The following is a 15,662-nucleotide window of genomic DNA, read 5'->3' on the forward strand; positions in this document are numbered from 1 at the left end:
CTTCCCGACCGCCGCATGTATATGTACGTCCACAGAATGGCACGTACAGGCAAATGGGCGTACATGTACGTCCTTGCCTTCTAGCAAGCGGGGGGGGGGGGTCCCTCGGGGAGCGGGCGGATTCCCTCGGGGAGCGACCCGGGACGACGGCGCATCTATTCGTTTATAGCCGCCCCCTCGCGATCGCTCCCCGGAGCTGAAGAACGGGGAGAGCCGTATGTAAACACAGCTTCCCCGTGCTTCACTGTGGCGGCGTATCGATCGAGTGATCCTTTTTATAAGGGAGACTCGATCGATGACGTCAGTCCTACAGCCACACCCCCCCTACAGTTGTAAACACACACTAAGTGAACACTAACTCCTACAGCGCCACCTGTGGTTAACTCCCAAACTGCAACTGTCATTTTCACAATAAGCAATGCAATTTAAATGCATTTTTTGCTGTGAAAATTACAATGGTCCCAAAAATGTGTCAAAATTGTCCGAAGTGTCGCCATAATGTCGCAGTCACGAAAAAAATCACTGATCGCCGCCATTAGTAGTAAAAAAAAAAATAATTAATAAAAATGCAATAAAACTATCCCCTATTTTGTAAACGCTATAAATTTTGCGCAAACCAATCGATAAACGCTTATTGCGATTTTTTTTTACCAAAAATAGGTAGAAGAATACGTATCGGCCTAAACTGAGGAAAATTTTTTTTTATATATGTTTTTGGGGGATATTTATTATAACAAAAAGTAAAAAATATTGAATTTTTTTCAAAATTGTCGCTCTATTTTTGTTTATAGCGCAAAAAATAAAAACCGCAGAGGTGATCAAATACCACCAAAAGAAAGCTCTATTTGTGGGGAAAAAAGGACCCCAATTTTGTTTGGGAGCCACGTCGCACGACCGCGCAATTGTCAGTTAAAGCGACGCAGTGCCGAATCGCAAAACCTGGCCTGGGCATTTAGCTGCCTAAAGGTCCGGGGCTTAAGTGGTTAACAACTAAAAAAAGATAGAAATTTTTGAAAAAAAAATATTTTTTATTTTTTTCTGTTATTTTTTTTTGTAAAAAAGTAAGTTTTCTTTAATTATGGGCACTGATATGGTGGCACTGATGGGGTGGTACTGATGGGCACCGATGAAGTGGCACTGATGGGCACCGATGAGGTGGCACTGATGGGCACCTATGGGCGGCACTGATGGGCACTGATAGGCGGCGCTGGTATGCTGCACTGATGGGCACTCATAGGCGGCACTGATGGGCACTCATAGGCGGCACTGATGGGCACTCATAGGCGGCACTGGGCACTCTTTGGCGGCATGGGTGGCACTGATGGGTACATATGGGTGGCACAGATGGGCACTAAGAGGTGGCACTGATGGACACTGAGGGGTGGCACTGATGGCATTGCTGGGCATCATTCCAGTCAGTGCCCATTTGTGGGCACTGATTGGCATCAATTGTGTTTTTTTTTTTTTTTTAATTTGTGTTTTTTTTTTTGGTGTTTCTTTTTTTGCCGGGGGGCACTCCCTGGTGGTCCAGGTGTCCAGTGGCATCCGAGGGGGGGGGGGGGGGCTGCGCTGATAAACAATCAGCACAAACCCCCCCCTGTCAGGAGAGCCGCCGATCGGCTCTCCTCTACTCGCGTCTGTCAGACGCAAGTGAGGAAGAGCCATCAGCGGCTCTTCCTGTTTACATCGTGATCAGCCGTAATTGGACACGGCTGATCACGTGGTAAAGAGTCTCCGCCGGAGGCTCTTTACCAAGATCGGAGATGCAGGGTGTCAGACTGACACCCCGCATCACCGATTGCCGCACTGCACGCCCCCACGGGCCGGCATTTAATCCTGCAGGACGTCAATAGACGTCCAGTCAGGATTTCACAACCACTTCCCGGATATCAATTGACTATTGACGAGGCGGGAAGTGGTTAAAGGGGTTGCAAAGGTAAAAAAAAAAAAATCCCTAAATGGCTTCCCTTTACCTTAGTGCAGTCCTCCTTCACTTACCTCATCCTTCCATTTTGCTTTTAAATGTCCTTATTTCTTCTGAGAAATCCTCACTTCCTGTTCTTCTGTCTGTAACTCCACACAGTAATGCAAGGCTTTCTCCCTGGTGTGGAGAAAGCCTCTTGAGGGGGCGAGCAGGAGGGTCAGGACGCGCTCTACTTTGCAGATAGAGAAAGGAGCTGTGTGTTAGTGGGCGTCCTGACTCTCCTGCTCACCCTCTCCCCCCCTAAAGAGGCTTTCTCCACACCAGGGAGAAAGCCTTGCTTTACTGTGTGGAGTTACAGACAGAAGAACAGGAAGTGAGGACTTCTCAGAAGAAATAAGGACATTTAAAAGCAAAATGGAAGGATGAGGTAAGTGAAGGAGGACTGCACTAAGGTAAAGGAAGCCATTTAGGGAAAAAAGTGTTTTCCTTTACAAACCCTTTAACCACTTCAGCCCCAGAAGAATTTACCCCCTTCCTGACTAGAGCACTTTGTTTTGCGATTCGGCACTGCGTCGCTTTAACTGACAATTGCGCGGACGTGCTACGTGGCACCCAACAAAATTTACGTCTTTTTTCCCCCCACAAATAGAGCTTTCCTTTGGTGGTATTTGATCACCTCTGCAATTTTTATTTTTTTGTGCTATAAACATCAAAATAAAAAAATTTTGAAAAAAAAACGATATTTTTTACTTTTTGCTATAATACATATCCCCCAAAAATATATAAAACAACAAATATTTTCCTCAATTTTAGGCCGAAAAGTATTCTACATATTTTTGGTAAGACAAATATATTGATTGGTTTGCGCAAAAGTTATAGCGTCTACAAAATAGGGGATAGATTTATGGCATTTTGATTATTATTTTTTCTTACTAGTAATGGCGGCGATCTGCGTTTTTTATCGGGACTGCGACATTGTCGGACAAATCGGACACTTTTGACACTATTTTGGGACCATTGTCATTTATACAGCGATCAGTGCTATAAAAAAGCACTGATTACTGTATAAATGACACTGGCAGGGAAGAGGTTAACCACTAGGGGACAATCAAGGGGTTAAGTGTGTCCTAGGGAGTGATTCTAACTGGGGGGGATGGGATGCCTAGAACATGACAGAGATCACTGCTCTCAATGACCGGGAGCAGTAGGTCTCTGTCATGTTGCTAGGCAGAACAGGGAAATGCCTTGTTTACATAGGCATCTCCCCGTCCTGCCTCTCCGTTAGACCATCGCAGGCACCCGGAGGACATCGGGTCCACGGGACCCATGGGCACGCTCATGGAGCACGCGCATATCGGCAAATTCAAAGCGACATACAGGCACTTTGCTTTGCGCAGCCATGCCATCCTGCCGACATATATCGGCGTTAGCTGGTCGGCAAGTGGTTAAAGCTGAACTCCAGCCTCACCATTCACCTGGACTGAAATTACTTACTCTGATTTTACTGCACACTGCAAGCTTCTCACAGTGTACATTGGAAGCTGGGGCAAGTCAGTTAAAGCCTGACTCATTTCCTAGCGAAGGGACAATCAACATCTACTAGCACTCCACCCCTACCTTACTGTTTCTGTAAAAACTAGTGCTGCACTAAAAAAAAAAAAATTACACTGAAATCTCTTATGCAAAATCCATTTTTTGAAAAATACAAAAAAGTTTTCTAAATTCCACAAAAAGTCCCCATAATTAAATCCAGTGAATCTTTGTTGAAGTGCTTTTAAGATGAGTTTAACACCAGGTCCGTGTCGCCAGCAACACCCAACACCCAGGTGTGATAATGTATCTGCTTACCGGATTAACATTGACCCTCTTTCTCGAGAGAAGTCATGTATTGCATGTAAAAATCATTCCAAAGCCGTCACTCGGTGTCCCCAACGCTCTCTAATCACCTGGAGTCAACCATTGTACATGCCAACCAAGACTCAAAATGACCAAGACTTGAGACTCAAAATCAGAAAATTACTCAAAGTAAGAAAAGAAGAGAAGGGCCCATCCATAGTGTAATGAAAGACCAGTAACGTATTTATTAAGCCAGTAGATACACTCACAATAGTTATAAACAACATGCGCATGTAAAAATATCACCAAGGCGGCAACGATCTTTCTCCACGGACACAGTGACGTTGGCACAAGGCTCTGCCCCCAACACGTTTCGTCTTTTAAAGGACGTCTTCCAAGGGCCAAGTCCCTTCATTCATTTGATTTCAGATCTTTTAATAATAGAGGCTCAGCATCACATGTGGGGGTTACCACAGTTTTCTGTGAAAAAAGAACCAACTCACATATGATAGCATGTAGTTGCCATCATCCCATAGTACTACAAATATATCGAAAATACCTCATGAAGTGGGATTGTATAGGCAACAAAAAAAATTTTCAAAAATATATATGAAAAAATAACAATTTATTACAAAAAAAGTTACAACATGTACAAAAATATCTCGAGCATTATAGGAATATACATAGTACAAAAACAAAACATGGATGATGCAGATACTGTCCGGCATACGGTACCATCACCATAAGGGAGGTAAAGTTGTAGCTGAAAGGCCGACGCGTTTCGAATGCTACGCATCCTTCATCAAGGCATAAAACAAGTATTGCATCTAGAGTAGAGCAAAAAATATTTTAAATACATTCACATTAAATCATTGTATTCTCTCCATTGAAGTGCAAAAGCACATATACATCCTCTTCCTCGAGTAGGGAAAAGGCATAATTCACAATGAAGAGGACTCACCTATTGCTTAAAAAGCTCCACGCCCAGGAGTGTGGGGCAGAAGGCCCCCGGGTGTTCAGGGACGCCGATGTCTCCTATGGCAGGTTGCACCATTTAAAACAAATCCCCATTTGAATGTCACTCATAGAGTGGATAGAACCAATTGGTTCAATTTGGGTGGTGTTTTTGCAGTCCTATATAAAGGAGATATATCAAAGACTTGTGTCAAAAATAATAACCCAGCATTTGAGCCTCAAAAAACTGGTTGGGAATTGTATTCCAAACCGTTCATGGAAAACTCACCACCAGTAGTTTAAAGTCTTTGTATCCAAAGAAGGGGAGAGCCGGGTGCAGGTAAATCCTGAAAAGATTTGGGTTGCCCAGACAGATTCCCCTTGGAGAGGAAAGACAGCTCCTTGTTCTCCTACATATGGAGAGGGAATGACACCACCCAACCCTCTTGGCCCTCCTTAAGTACTTACCTTAACTATATTCAGGTGCTGTAGTCCTCCCCCTCATCACCCATCAATTGAAACATGTTATTCCTGAGAAGCCATGTGTGGCTCCTTATTGTTTTCAAGCAAACCGCCGCTGTTACAAGGCGCATTGTAGCGCCGTCATTCAGTGTATACCGATCCGCGTCATTTCCGGGACCGGAAGTATCGCCGCGGCCATTTTGGTAATGGGATTCGAGTGCCAATCGATCCACCGTTGTGAGTTGCCATTCGATTGCCACTCGAATGCCACCCCAATGGGACTAAGTTGTCATTCGACTCGCCATCGCGAATTGCCATTCAATTGCAATTCGATTGCCATACAATTCGCCCCCGTAGCCATTTTATTGGTTGGTTAAATCAGGGATATCTGAAAACCTCTCAGCCGGAACCGGAAGTTCCCCGGCGGCCATTTTACAAAAGGGCATAGACCTAAATTGGACGTTTGATTGTATGTCTTGTTAGAGAGTAGCAACTTGATTGAAAAAGGTGCAGCTATAAGGGGTGATAGTAGGAGGATAAAAACGTTCAAAAGATGACCTTGATCACAGTTTGAAACAGTCATCATAAGGGCAAAATCGAGCCCAAGTTTGTGTGTGTTATGGTAAGGCACTATTCTCCTGTAGTTCTTGAATGAACCACTGGGAGACCTTTGGGAGAAAAAAAAGGCCACAGCTGCCTTCTATATCTACCCAAGGGGATATGACTATCCCCCTTTTTTGGTAGATTTAATGACATTTGGGTACAAAGCCCAAAGTCTCCCCTGGCAGCTGATGAGTCAAACAAATTGAGGAAAAATGGAAAACAACCTGCATAATAGCCATAGAGACACCGATGTCCACTCGACCGGGGTGGTTGGCCCGTGACCCACACCTCCAAGCTATAGAACCAGGGTCTCCCTCAAATAGAGGTAAACTTTTCTCCCGGAAAGATATGGGGGCAATTTCAAAGACTTCACGTACCCCCCTAGATAATTTTTTGGAGAAGAAGGGGGTGTCCTCAACGCCCCCACTCTTTCAAACACAGATGACCATGGATCTGGCGGTGGAGATACCGCCAGAGGAGAATATAATAATATCATAAACCTATCCTCCCATACTTTAACAACAGTAGAGCAGGAAGTTTTATGTTTGGGACTCTCCTTCTGCCCCACTAATAACACTGATTCATTTGAGACGATTAAGGATATCAACCTATTTGCACGGAGACTCTTTTATAAAGGTCTCTACTACAAACATAAAAAACAAGAAGAGGAAGTGGCCCCAAACCTCAAAGCGGCTGATTTCAGAGCCTTAAGAGACTTAAATCTCCTCTTACAGGAGAATGCCTCACTTGGTGACGCATGGGAAGAAGATCTAAATGAGGAAGCGGATGAGGAAATCGAAGAAGGCAATTTTTTCAAAACACACACAAACTTGGGCTCGATTTTGCCCTTATGATGACTGTTTCAAACTGTGATCAAGGTCATCTTTTGAACGTTTTTATCCTCCTACTATCACCCCTTATAGCTGCACCTTTTTCAATCAAGTTGCTACTCTCTAACAAGACATACAATCAAACGTCCAATTTAGGTCTATGCCCTTTTGTAAAATGGCCGCCGGGGAACTTCCGGTTCCGGCTGAGAGGTTTTCAGATATCCCTGATTTAACCAACCAATAAAATGGCTACGGGGGCGAATTGTATGGCAATCGAATTGCAATTGAATGGCAATTCGCGATGGCGAGTCGAATGACAACTTAGTCCCATTGGGGTGGCATTCGAGTGGCAATCGAATGGCAACTCACAACGGTGGATCGATTGGCACTCGAATCCCATTACCAAAATGGCCGCGGCGATACTTCCGGTCCCGGAAATGACGCGGATCGGTATACACTGAATGACGGCGCTACAATGCGCCTTGTAACAGCGGCGGTTTGCTTGAAAACAATAAGGAGCCACACATGGCTTCTCAGGAATAACATGTTTCAATTGATGGGTGATGAGGGGGAGGACTACAGCACCTGAATATAGTTAAGGTAAGTACTTAAGGAGGGCCAAGAGGGTTGGGTGGTGTCATTCCCTCTCCATATGTAGGAGAACAAGGAGCTGTCTTTCCTCTCCAAGGGGAATCTGTCTGGGCAACCCAAATCTTTTCAGGATTTACCTGCACCCGGCTCTCCCCTTCTTTGGATACAAAGACTTTAAACTACTGGTGGTGAGTTTTCCATGAACGGTTTGGAATACAATTCCCAACCAGTTTTTTGAGGCTCAAATGCTGGGTTATTATTTTTGACACAAGTCTTTGATATATCTCCTTTATATAGGACTGCAAAAACACCACCCAAATTGAACCAATTGGTTCTATCCACTCTATGAGTGACATTCAAATGGGGATTTGTTTTAAATGGTGCAACCTGCCATAGGAGACATCGGCGTCCCTGAACACCCGGGGGCCTTCTGCCCCACACTCCTGGGCGTGGAGCTTTTTAAGCAATAGGTGAGTCCTCTTCATTGTGAATTATGCCTTTTCCCTACTCGAGGAAGAGGATGTATATGTGCTTTTGCACTTCAATGGAGAGAATACAATGATTTAATGTGAATGTATTTAAAATATTTTTTGCTCTACTCTAGATGCAATACTTGTTTTATGCCTTGATGAAGGATGCGTAGCATTCGAAACGCGTCGGCCTTTCAGCTACAACTTTACCTCCCTTATGGTGATGGTACCGTATGCCGGACAGTATCTGCATCATCCATGTTTTGTTTTTGTACTATGTATATTCCTATAATGCTCGAGATATTTTTGTACATGTTGTAACTTTTTTTGTAATAAATTGTTATTTTTTCATATATATTTTTGAAAATTTTTTTTGTTGCCTATACAATCCCACTTCATGAGGTATTTTCGATATATTTGTACCACAGTTTTCTGTTATCTGCTGACTCCTCCCACTAGCCATGATATTGCTGCATTGCATAGAGAAGTACAGAAAATAAATAAAACGTTCTGCTCTCAGTATATACTTTTTGCACCCAGTGATGTGATTAATGGGTATAAAATAAGGTATATACTGAGAACGCAAAGGTTTTATTTAATAATTGAATTAGCGTGTTGATTAGGGGGGGGATGGAGGAACCTGAGAAAGCAAAATATAAGCAAATGAAACTCCAGCTTTGAAATATTTTCTGAGCCACAGCCTGGAACATGCATGCAGATTAGAAAGTCAAAACTGAAGTCAGATCTGCATACGTATTCAATATAGTGACAGGAAAGCTGCTGGATTACCATGACATCCAGGCCGATCTTTATAAGGAGAAGTTAGTAATGACAGCCTTCATATTCATATTCTTAGTTTAGGTTTCCCGTAATCCATTTTGTTGAACGAGCCGCACCATCTGCCATCCGCTCCCTATCCCTTCCGTTCAGCGCACAGGCTCGTCAGTGTTCTGTAAAACCCACTGGAAGCTGGTTCCTGTAAATCGCTATCTGGATGGCCCATCTGGGAAGCTTTGCCCAGACAATCCGACATTGTGAAAGCTCGGGAACGTATTTTGAAAATATTTTTCAGCGATCCTCTGGGAATTTGCTCCCTGCCAGCCTCATGCAAATTACTCGGCTTTGGAGTTGCAATTATGTTAATAGGTTTAAGTGCTGTCTAGTGAATCCTTAAACTGTTTCCAGCTGGTGCTCCATGTGAGCCGCGTTCATTACCCATCCGGAATTTCAGAGACTTCTGTCAGGGCCACGAGCAGCACAGATAAATCGTTCATGTTTGGATTGGTGTTCTGATTGGTGGGCGCTCCGCTTCTGTCTCTTGATGCTGGGCTATTACTATCACAAATTGGAGTTTGGCTTCGGGGTCGCTGCAAGTAAAAATACCTGTTGATCCATTTATCCCTTCCTTCCTCACTTCCTTCCTTCCCTCCCTCCCTCCCTCCCTCCCTCCCTCCCTCCTTCCCTCCCTCCCTCCCTCCTTCCCTTCCTTCCTCAGGTCCTCCTTCCCTTCCTTCCTCAGGTCCTCCTTCCCTTCCTTCCTCAGGCCCTCCTTCCCTTCCTCCCTCCCTCCCTCCCTCCCTTCCTCCCTCCCTCCCTCCCTCCCTTCCTTCCTCACTTCCTTCCCTTCCTCCCTCCCTCCTTCCTTCCTTCCTTCCTTCCTCCCTCCCTCCCTCCTTCCCTCCCTCCCTCCTTCCTTCCTTCCCTCCCTCCCTCCCTCCCTCCCTTCCTCCCTCCTCCTTCCTTCCTTCCTTCCTTCCTTCCCTCCCTCCTTCCTTCCTTCCTTCCTTCCTTCCTTCCTTCCTTCCTTCCCTCCCTCCTTCCTTCCTTCCTTCCCTCCCTCCCTCCCTCCCTCCTTCCTTCCTTCCCTCCTTCCTTCCTTCCCTCCCTCCTTTCCTTCCTTCCTTCCTTCCTTCCTTCCTTCCTTCCCTCCCTCCTTCCCTTCCTCCCTTCCTCTTTCCCTTCCTTCCTCCCTCAGTTCCTCCTTCCCTTCCTTCCTCAGGTCCTCCTTCCCTTCCTCCCTCCCCCCTCCCCCCTCACTTAATTCCTCACTCCTTCCCTTCCTTCCTCAGTCCCTCCCTCCCTCCATTCCTCCCTTTCTTCCCTCCCTCGCTTCCTCCCTTCCTCGCTTCCTCAGTTCCTCCCTCACTCCCTTCCTTCCCCTCTCTCTCTCTCTCTCTCTCACTCACTCACTCACTCACTCACTTCCTCCCTCCCTCCCTCACTTCCTCCCTCACTTCCTCCCACCCTTCCTTCCTTTCTCCCACCAACCCTCCCTTCCTCACGTTATCCATCCATCCCTATAGCCATCATTTTATCCTTCCCTCCCTCCATCCATCCCTGCCCCCCTTTATTCCCTGCCTCACTCCATGCCTTTCTTCCTCTCTCCATCCCCACCTTCCTCCCTCCCTATATTCATCCATCCTCCATTACTTTATCTATCCATCTGGTAGTGAACTGACAGCACCGCTTTTTATGCACTAAAAATTCAAGCAGTGTTGTTAGCCTTGGATAATTCTCCCCCCCCCCCCCCCCCCCATGACTACAGAACACCTTCCCCTTTCCTTATCTCCATTAGATCAGGCGGTGCTGTTCTGAGCAGAGAATGATGTAAAGTTAAAGCCGAACTCTAGGCAGACATAAAATACACAAGATAATGCAGTTCTATATTCAATGATACATAATAACCATTTTTTTAATGCAAGCAGTGCAAGTACCTGAATTTGGAGAATGCTGATAGGAAGAAAAATCAGGGTGACAGAGAGATGAGCTCATCATTGTACAGCTTTCATTGTCCAGTCACAGGCTGGAGGCAGAGACAAAACAGCCTGGGCTTAGCCAGCCTGTCTTTCAATGCCAAAGACTAAGGACATCTAGTGGTGCAAAATAAGTACTGCGGGGGACAGCTCTGGATTAAAGGTAAGTACAGCTGCGAAAGCTACTTTTTAAAATGTTATCTGTAAATGGCCAATTCCATATATTTTTTTTGTCTTTATTTGTTTACCTGAGTTCAAGAGTCATGTAGCAGATTAGTATAGTCAGGTACTTCAAATGTCTTTTACTGAAAGGAGATTTTATCTCCAAATACGGAAAGGTTTCTTCACAGTAAGAGCTGTGAAAATGTGGAATAGACTCCCTCCAGAGGTGGTTCAGGCCAGCTCAGTAGATTGCTTTAAAAAATACCTGGATACTTTCCTAAATGTACATAATATAACTGGATACTAATATTTATAGGTAAAGTTGATCCGGGGAATATCCGATTGCCTCTCGGGGGATCAGGAAGGAATTTTTTTCCCTTGCTGGAGCAAATTCGATCATGCTCTGCTGTTTTTTTGTTTTTTTTTCGCCTTCCTCTGGATCAACTGTGGGTATAGGATTGTGTATATATGATTTTGTTTTTTTAAAGTGTGTGTATGTCTGTGTGTCTGTGTGTGTGTGTGTGTGTGTGTGTGTGTATATATATATATATATATATTGTCAAAAGTATTGGGACGCATGCCTTTACATACACATGAACTTTATTGGCATCCCAGTCTTAATTCGTAGGGTTCAATATTGAGTTGGCCCACTCTTTGCAGCTTTAGCTTTTCTGGGAAGGCTGTCCACAAGGTTTAGTAGTGTCTATGGGAATGTTTGACCATTCTTCCAGAAGCGCACTTGTGAGGTCAGGCAGTCTCTACTCTAATATATCCCAAATGTGTTCTATCGGGTTGAGGTGCAGGCCAGCCAAGTTCCTCCACCCCAAACTCGCTCATCCATGTCTTTTATGGACCTTGCTTTGTGCACTGGTGTGTAGTCATGTTGGAACAGGAAGGGGCCATCCCCAAACTGTTCCCACAAAGTTGGGAGCATGAAATTGTCCAAAATGTCTTGGTATGCTGATGCCTTAGGAGTTCCCTTCACTGGAGCTAAGGGGGCCAAGCCCAACCCCTGAAAAACAACCCCCACACCATAATCCCCCCTCCACCAAATGATTTGGACCAGTGTACAAATCAAGGTCCATAAAGACATGGATGAGCGAGTTTGGGGTGGAGGAACTTGACTGGCCTGCAGAGAATCCTGACCTCAACCCAGATAGAACATCTTTGGGATAAATTAGAGTGAAGTCTGCGAGCCAGGCCTTCTTGTCCACATCAGCGCCTGACCTCACAAATGCGCTTCTGGAAGAATGGTCAAACATTCCCATAGACACCCTCCTAAACCTTGTGGACAGCCTTCCTAGAAGAGTTGTTCTAGCGGCAAAGGGTGGGCTAACCCAATATTGAACCCTATGGACTAAAGCCTCGTACACACGATCCGATTTTTGGCCAACCGAGCGCCAAACTTTTGTCAAAAGGGCGTGTGCCCGGATTTTGTCTAACGGCACACAATTGTCGGGGCAACAAACACGAACGTAGTGACAAATTCAGCTCTTGAGCGCCACCCTTTGGGCCCCTTCTGTCGTGGTTGGTGAGCATTGATCCCGAGCATGTGTGTTTGTACTTTTGTAAGCAAGACGATATGAAAATCTGACAACAGACCGCTGTCCGCCGAAAATTTACTAGCCTGCCATCCACCATTTGTTGGCTAAAACTTGGACAACAATTGTCTGAAGGAGTGTACTAACGGTCGGATTTTAGGCCAACAGTCTGTCAACAGACAACAATCGGATCTTGTGTACGAGGCTTAAGACTGGGATGCCATTAAATTTCCCGGTGGGTGTAAAGGCAGGTGTCCCAATACTTTTTTTGTTTTGTCTTTTTTCAACCAGACTTGGGGGCAGATCCACAAAAGTATTACGCCGCGTAATTTCAAATTTTGCGCGTCGTATCTTTGTTTTGTATCTTCAAAACAAGATAAGACGGCATCTCGGCTAGATCTGACAGGCGTACGTCTTAGTACGCCTTCGGATTTAAGCTGCAATTTTTCGGCGGCCGCTAGGTGGCGTTTCCGTCGAATTCCGCGTCGAGTATGCAAATTAGTTAGTTACGGCGATCCACGAACGTACGTCTGGCGCATTTTTTACGTTGTTTGCGTTCTTTTTTTTCCGGCGTATAGTTAAAGCTGCTATTATGAGGCGTACTCAATGTTAAGTATGGCCGTCGTTCCCGCGTAGAAATTTAAATTTTTTACGCCGTTTGCGAATAGGGATTTGCGTAGAATGACGTCACCATCGGAAGCATTGGCTTGTTCCGGGTTAATTTCGAGCATGCGCACTGGGATACCCCCACGGACGGCGCATGCGCAGTTAAAAAAAAACGTTGTTTACGTCGGGTCACAACGTATTTACATAAAACACGCCCCCATCACAGAGATTTGAATGGCGCGCCATTACGCCGCCAAAGATACACTACGCTGCCGTAACTTACGGCGCAAATTCTTTGAGGATTCAAAAAAATAATAGTTAGGGCGGCGTAGTGTATCTTGGATACGCTGCGCCCGTCGTATTATTGGGCGCAGGTACGTGAATCTGCCCCTTACTATGTAACTGCATGTTGTGCCTGGATTAAGACTATTTGCCTTTCTTCCCTTTGCAGACTATTTGCCGGCGTTGTCCCCAGGATGATGGCCATCAGCCTCGGTGGATTCATTTTCCTCGGAGCTTACGACAAAGTCCGCAGTTTGCTTCTATGATGAATCCTGGAGGATCTGCCGTAGGGAAGATGTGTGGACTTACCCGGCAATACACAGAGACAGGAGGAGAGGAGTCGGCTGCTAAGCAATTTGGATGAAGGATTGTCATCACACAACATCACAGCTGAGACTTCCATGTACCAAGCGCAATGACCTCAAAAGAAACTCTTCCACTTACAATAACAAAACAATTTTCTTCGATCTGACGTCTCCTTTTTGTAAGCATGTTGTTATTTTCTGGGGGATTAGATAAAGCTCTATTACAGAGGAGATTTCTTGATTCTGTCACTGAATGATGGAGAGTTGCTGCTGCTAACCTGCAACGGATTATAGGATTTTCAGCATGTGGCAGTGACTGTATGTAACGCCTCATACATGCGATCGGATTTTCCGCTGACAAAGCCTAGGACTTTTGTCCGAAGGGCATTGGCCAGAAACTTGTATTGCATACAAACTGCAAATACTTGTCGACCAAAAAACACGAAACTACGTGGTTTTTCAGCTCTTTAGCGCCACCCTTTGGGCAACTTGGTTAGCATTGCTTCTGAGCATGCGTGTTTGTACTTTGGAGTTTTGTCCGATGGACTTGTGTACACGCGATCGGATAATGCGACAACACATATTTGTTGGCAGACAATTTTAAAGCATGCTAGGGATGGTCCAATCAGGTCTGCCTAAAAAACTAACCTGATCGGAAAGCCCATGTGAAATCCTTAGGTTTGCTACAGGTGTGTAGTAAGCCTTCCTAAACAAGTCAGTTTAAAGCAGAGGTTCACCCTAAGGCCTTGTACTCACAAGCAGACATGTCCGATGAAACCGGTCCGCGGACCGTTTTCATCGGACATGTCTGCCCGGGGACTTCTGTTCGATGGCTGTACACACCATCGAACAGAAGTCCGCGCGTAAACAATACGCGGGGCGTGTCCGCGGTGTCGCCGCGACAATGACGTGGTGTTGCCGCGACAATGACGCGGCGACGTGGGCGGGCCTGCCTTTTAAATGCTTCCACGCATGCGTCAAAGTCATTCAACGCATGCGAGGGATGGCGGGCGGCCGGACATGTACGGTAGGTCTGTACAGACGACCGTACCTGTCCGATCCGCCCGAAAATTGTCCGCTCGGTCCTACACACGGCCAAACATGTCTGCTGAAACTGGTCCGCGGACCAGTTTCAGCAGACATGTTCGGTCGTGTGTACGGGGCCTAAAACATCTATATACCATTAAATCAAGCATACTTCGGACATGTACAGTATGCTGGTATTTTTTTTGCTGTACATACCGTCGTATAGTTCTTTTTCACACAGCTTCCGGGTTCTCACTACCGCCGGGAGTAGGCGTTCCTATGAAGAGGCGTAGATGATTGGCGTGCGGATAAGGCGCGTCACGCGTTTCCGAAAATAGCCGAACTGGGACTCTGCTATATACGGCGCCTGCGCAGTCAGCTCTACACAGCTCCTAGTCTGTGCGCAGGCGCCGTATAGAGCCGAGTCCCAGTTTGGATATTTTCGGAACGCGTGACGCGCCTTATCCGCACGTCAATCATCTACGCCTCTTCATAGGAATGCCTACTCCCTGCGGGAGTGAGAACCCGGAAGCCGGGTGAAAAAGAACTATAAGACGGTATGTGCAGCGAAAAAAAAAAAAAAAACAGCATACAGTACTGTAGATGTCGGAAGTATGCTGGATGTAATGGTATATAGATGTTTTTTAGGGTGAACCTCCGTTTTAAGCTGAAGCAGATAAGTCATTGCATTCCTTAGCTGCTAGAAAATCGAAAAAAGAGTGTACCATCAAATTGTAGTGTGTGTGGCCAGCTTCTTTTTTTTTTTTCCCCCAGTAATTCCAGGTGCAGCGTACTGGTAATTTTATCTCCATGATATAACTCCAAATATCTGACTGCCTGAATACATGAACAGGGATTGCATCTGATAGGACGCATGCAATAATTTTCCACTCAGCCTGGTCGATTTTGAAATTGACTTTTGTTGCGCTGGGTGTTACCGACAGGGCCACTGACTTGAATTGTATCCGATTCGGCAGAAATTGACTGCAAGGGTAAATTCAAGCCGTCTGCTGCCAAATTCAGATGCTTCTTCAGACTTGAATTTTTCTGTACTTTAGAAAATATATTCTTTTTTTTTTATTGTTTTTATCTTTAATCAAAAAAATGATGCTTTCCTTTATGGTGTAAAGTTGTAGAAATGACATATATTGTCCAGCATGCTGAAGAAATATTATTTGACAGCCGTATAGTAGCCAAATTGAGCAAGCACTGGTCAAGTCTTGGCTATGAGATCTCTGATAGTTTTAAAAAAAAATTGTTACAATATCAGCCTTACGGTTTGTATTATTTTTTGAAAATTGTCTTTTGGATAATTGT

General features: G+C 45.2%; 1 protein-coding gene across 1 annotated transcript in view; it reads left to right on the forward strand.

The window, feature by feature from the left end:
- Positions 1-13,759, forward strand: part of SLC25A26 (solute carrier family 25 member 26) — a 205,552-nt gene extending 191,793 nt beyond the window's left edge. The window contains exon 10 of the mRNA XM_040359191.1: positions 13,184-13,759. Within this exon, the coding sequence (XP_040215125.1) occupies positions 13,184-13,280 (97 nt within the window). The 3' untranslated portion in view covers positions 13,281-13,759. The remainder of the gene's footprint in view (positions 1-13,183) is intronic.
- Positions 13,760-15,662: the final 1,903 nt, after the last annotated feature.

This window comes from Rana temporaria, chromosome 7 (genome assembly GCF_905171775.1).
Source record: "Rana temporaria chromosome 7, aRanTem1.1, whole genome shotgun sequence".
NCBI lineage: Eukaryota > Metazoa > Chordata > Amphibia > Anura > Ranidae > Rana > Rana temporaria.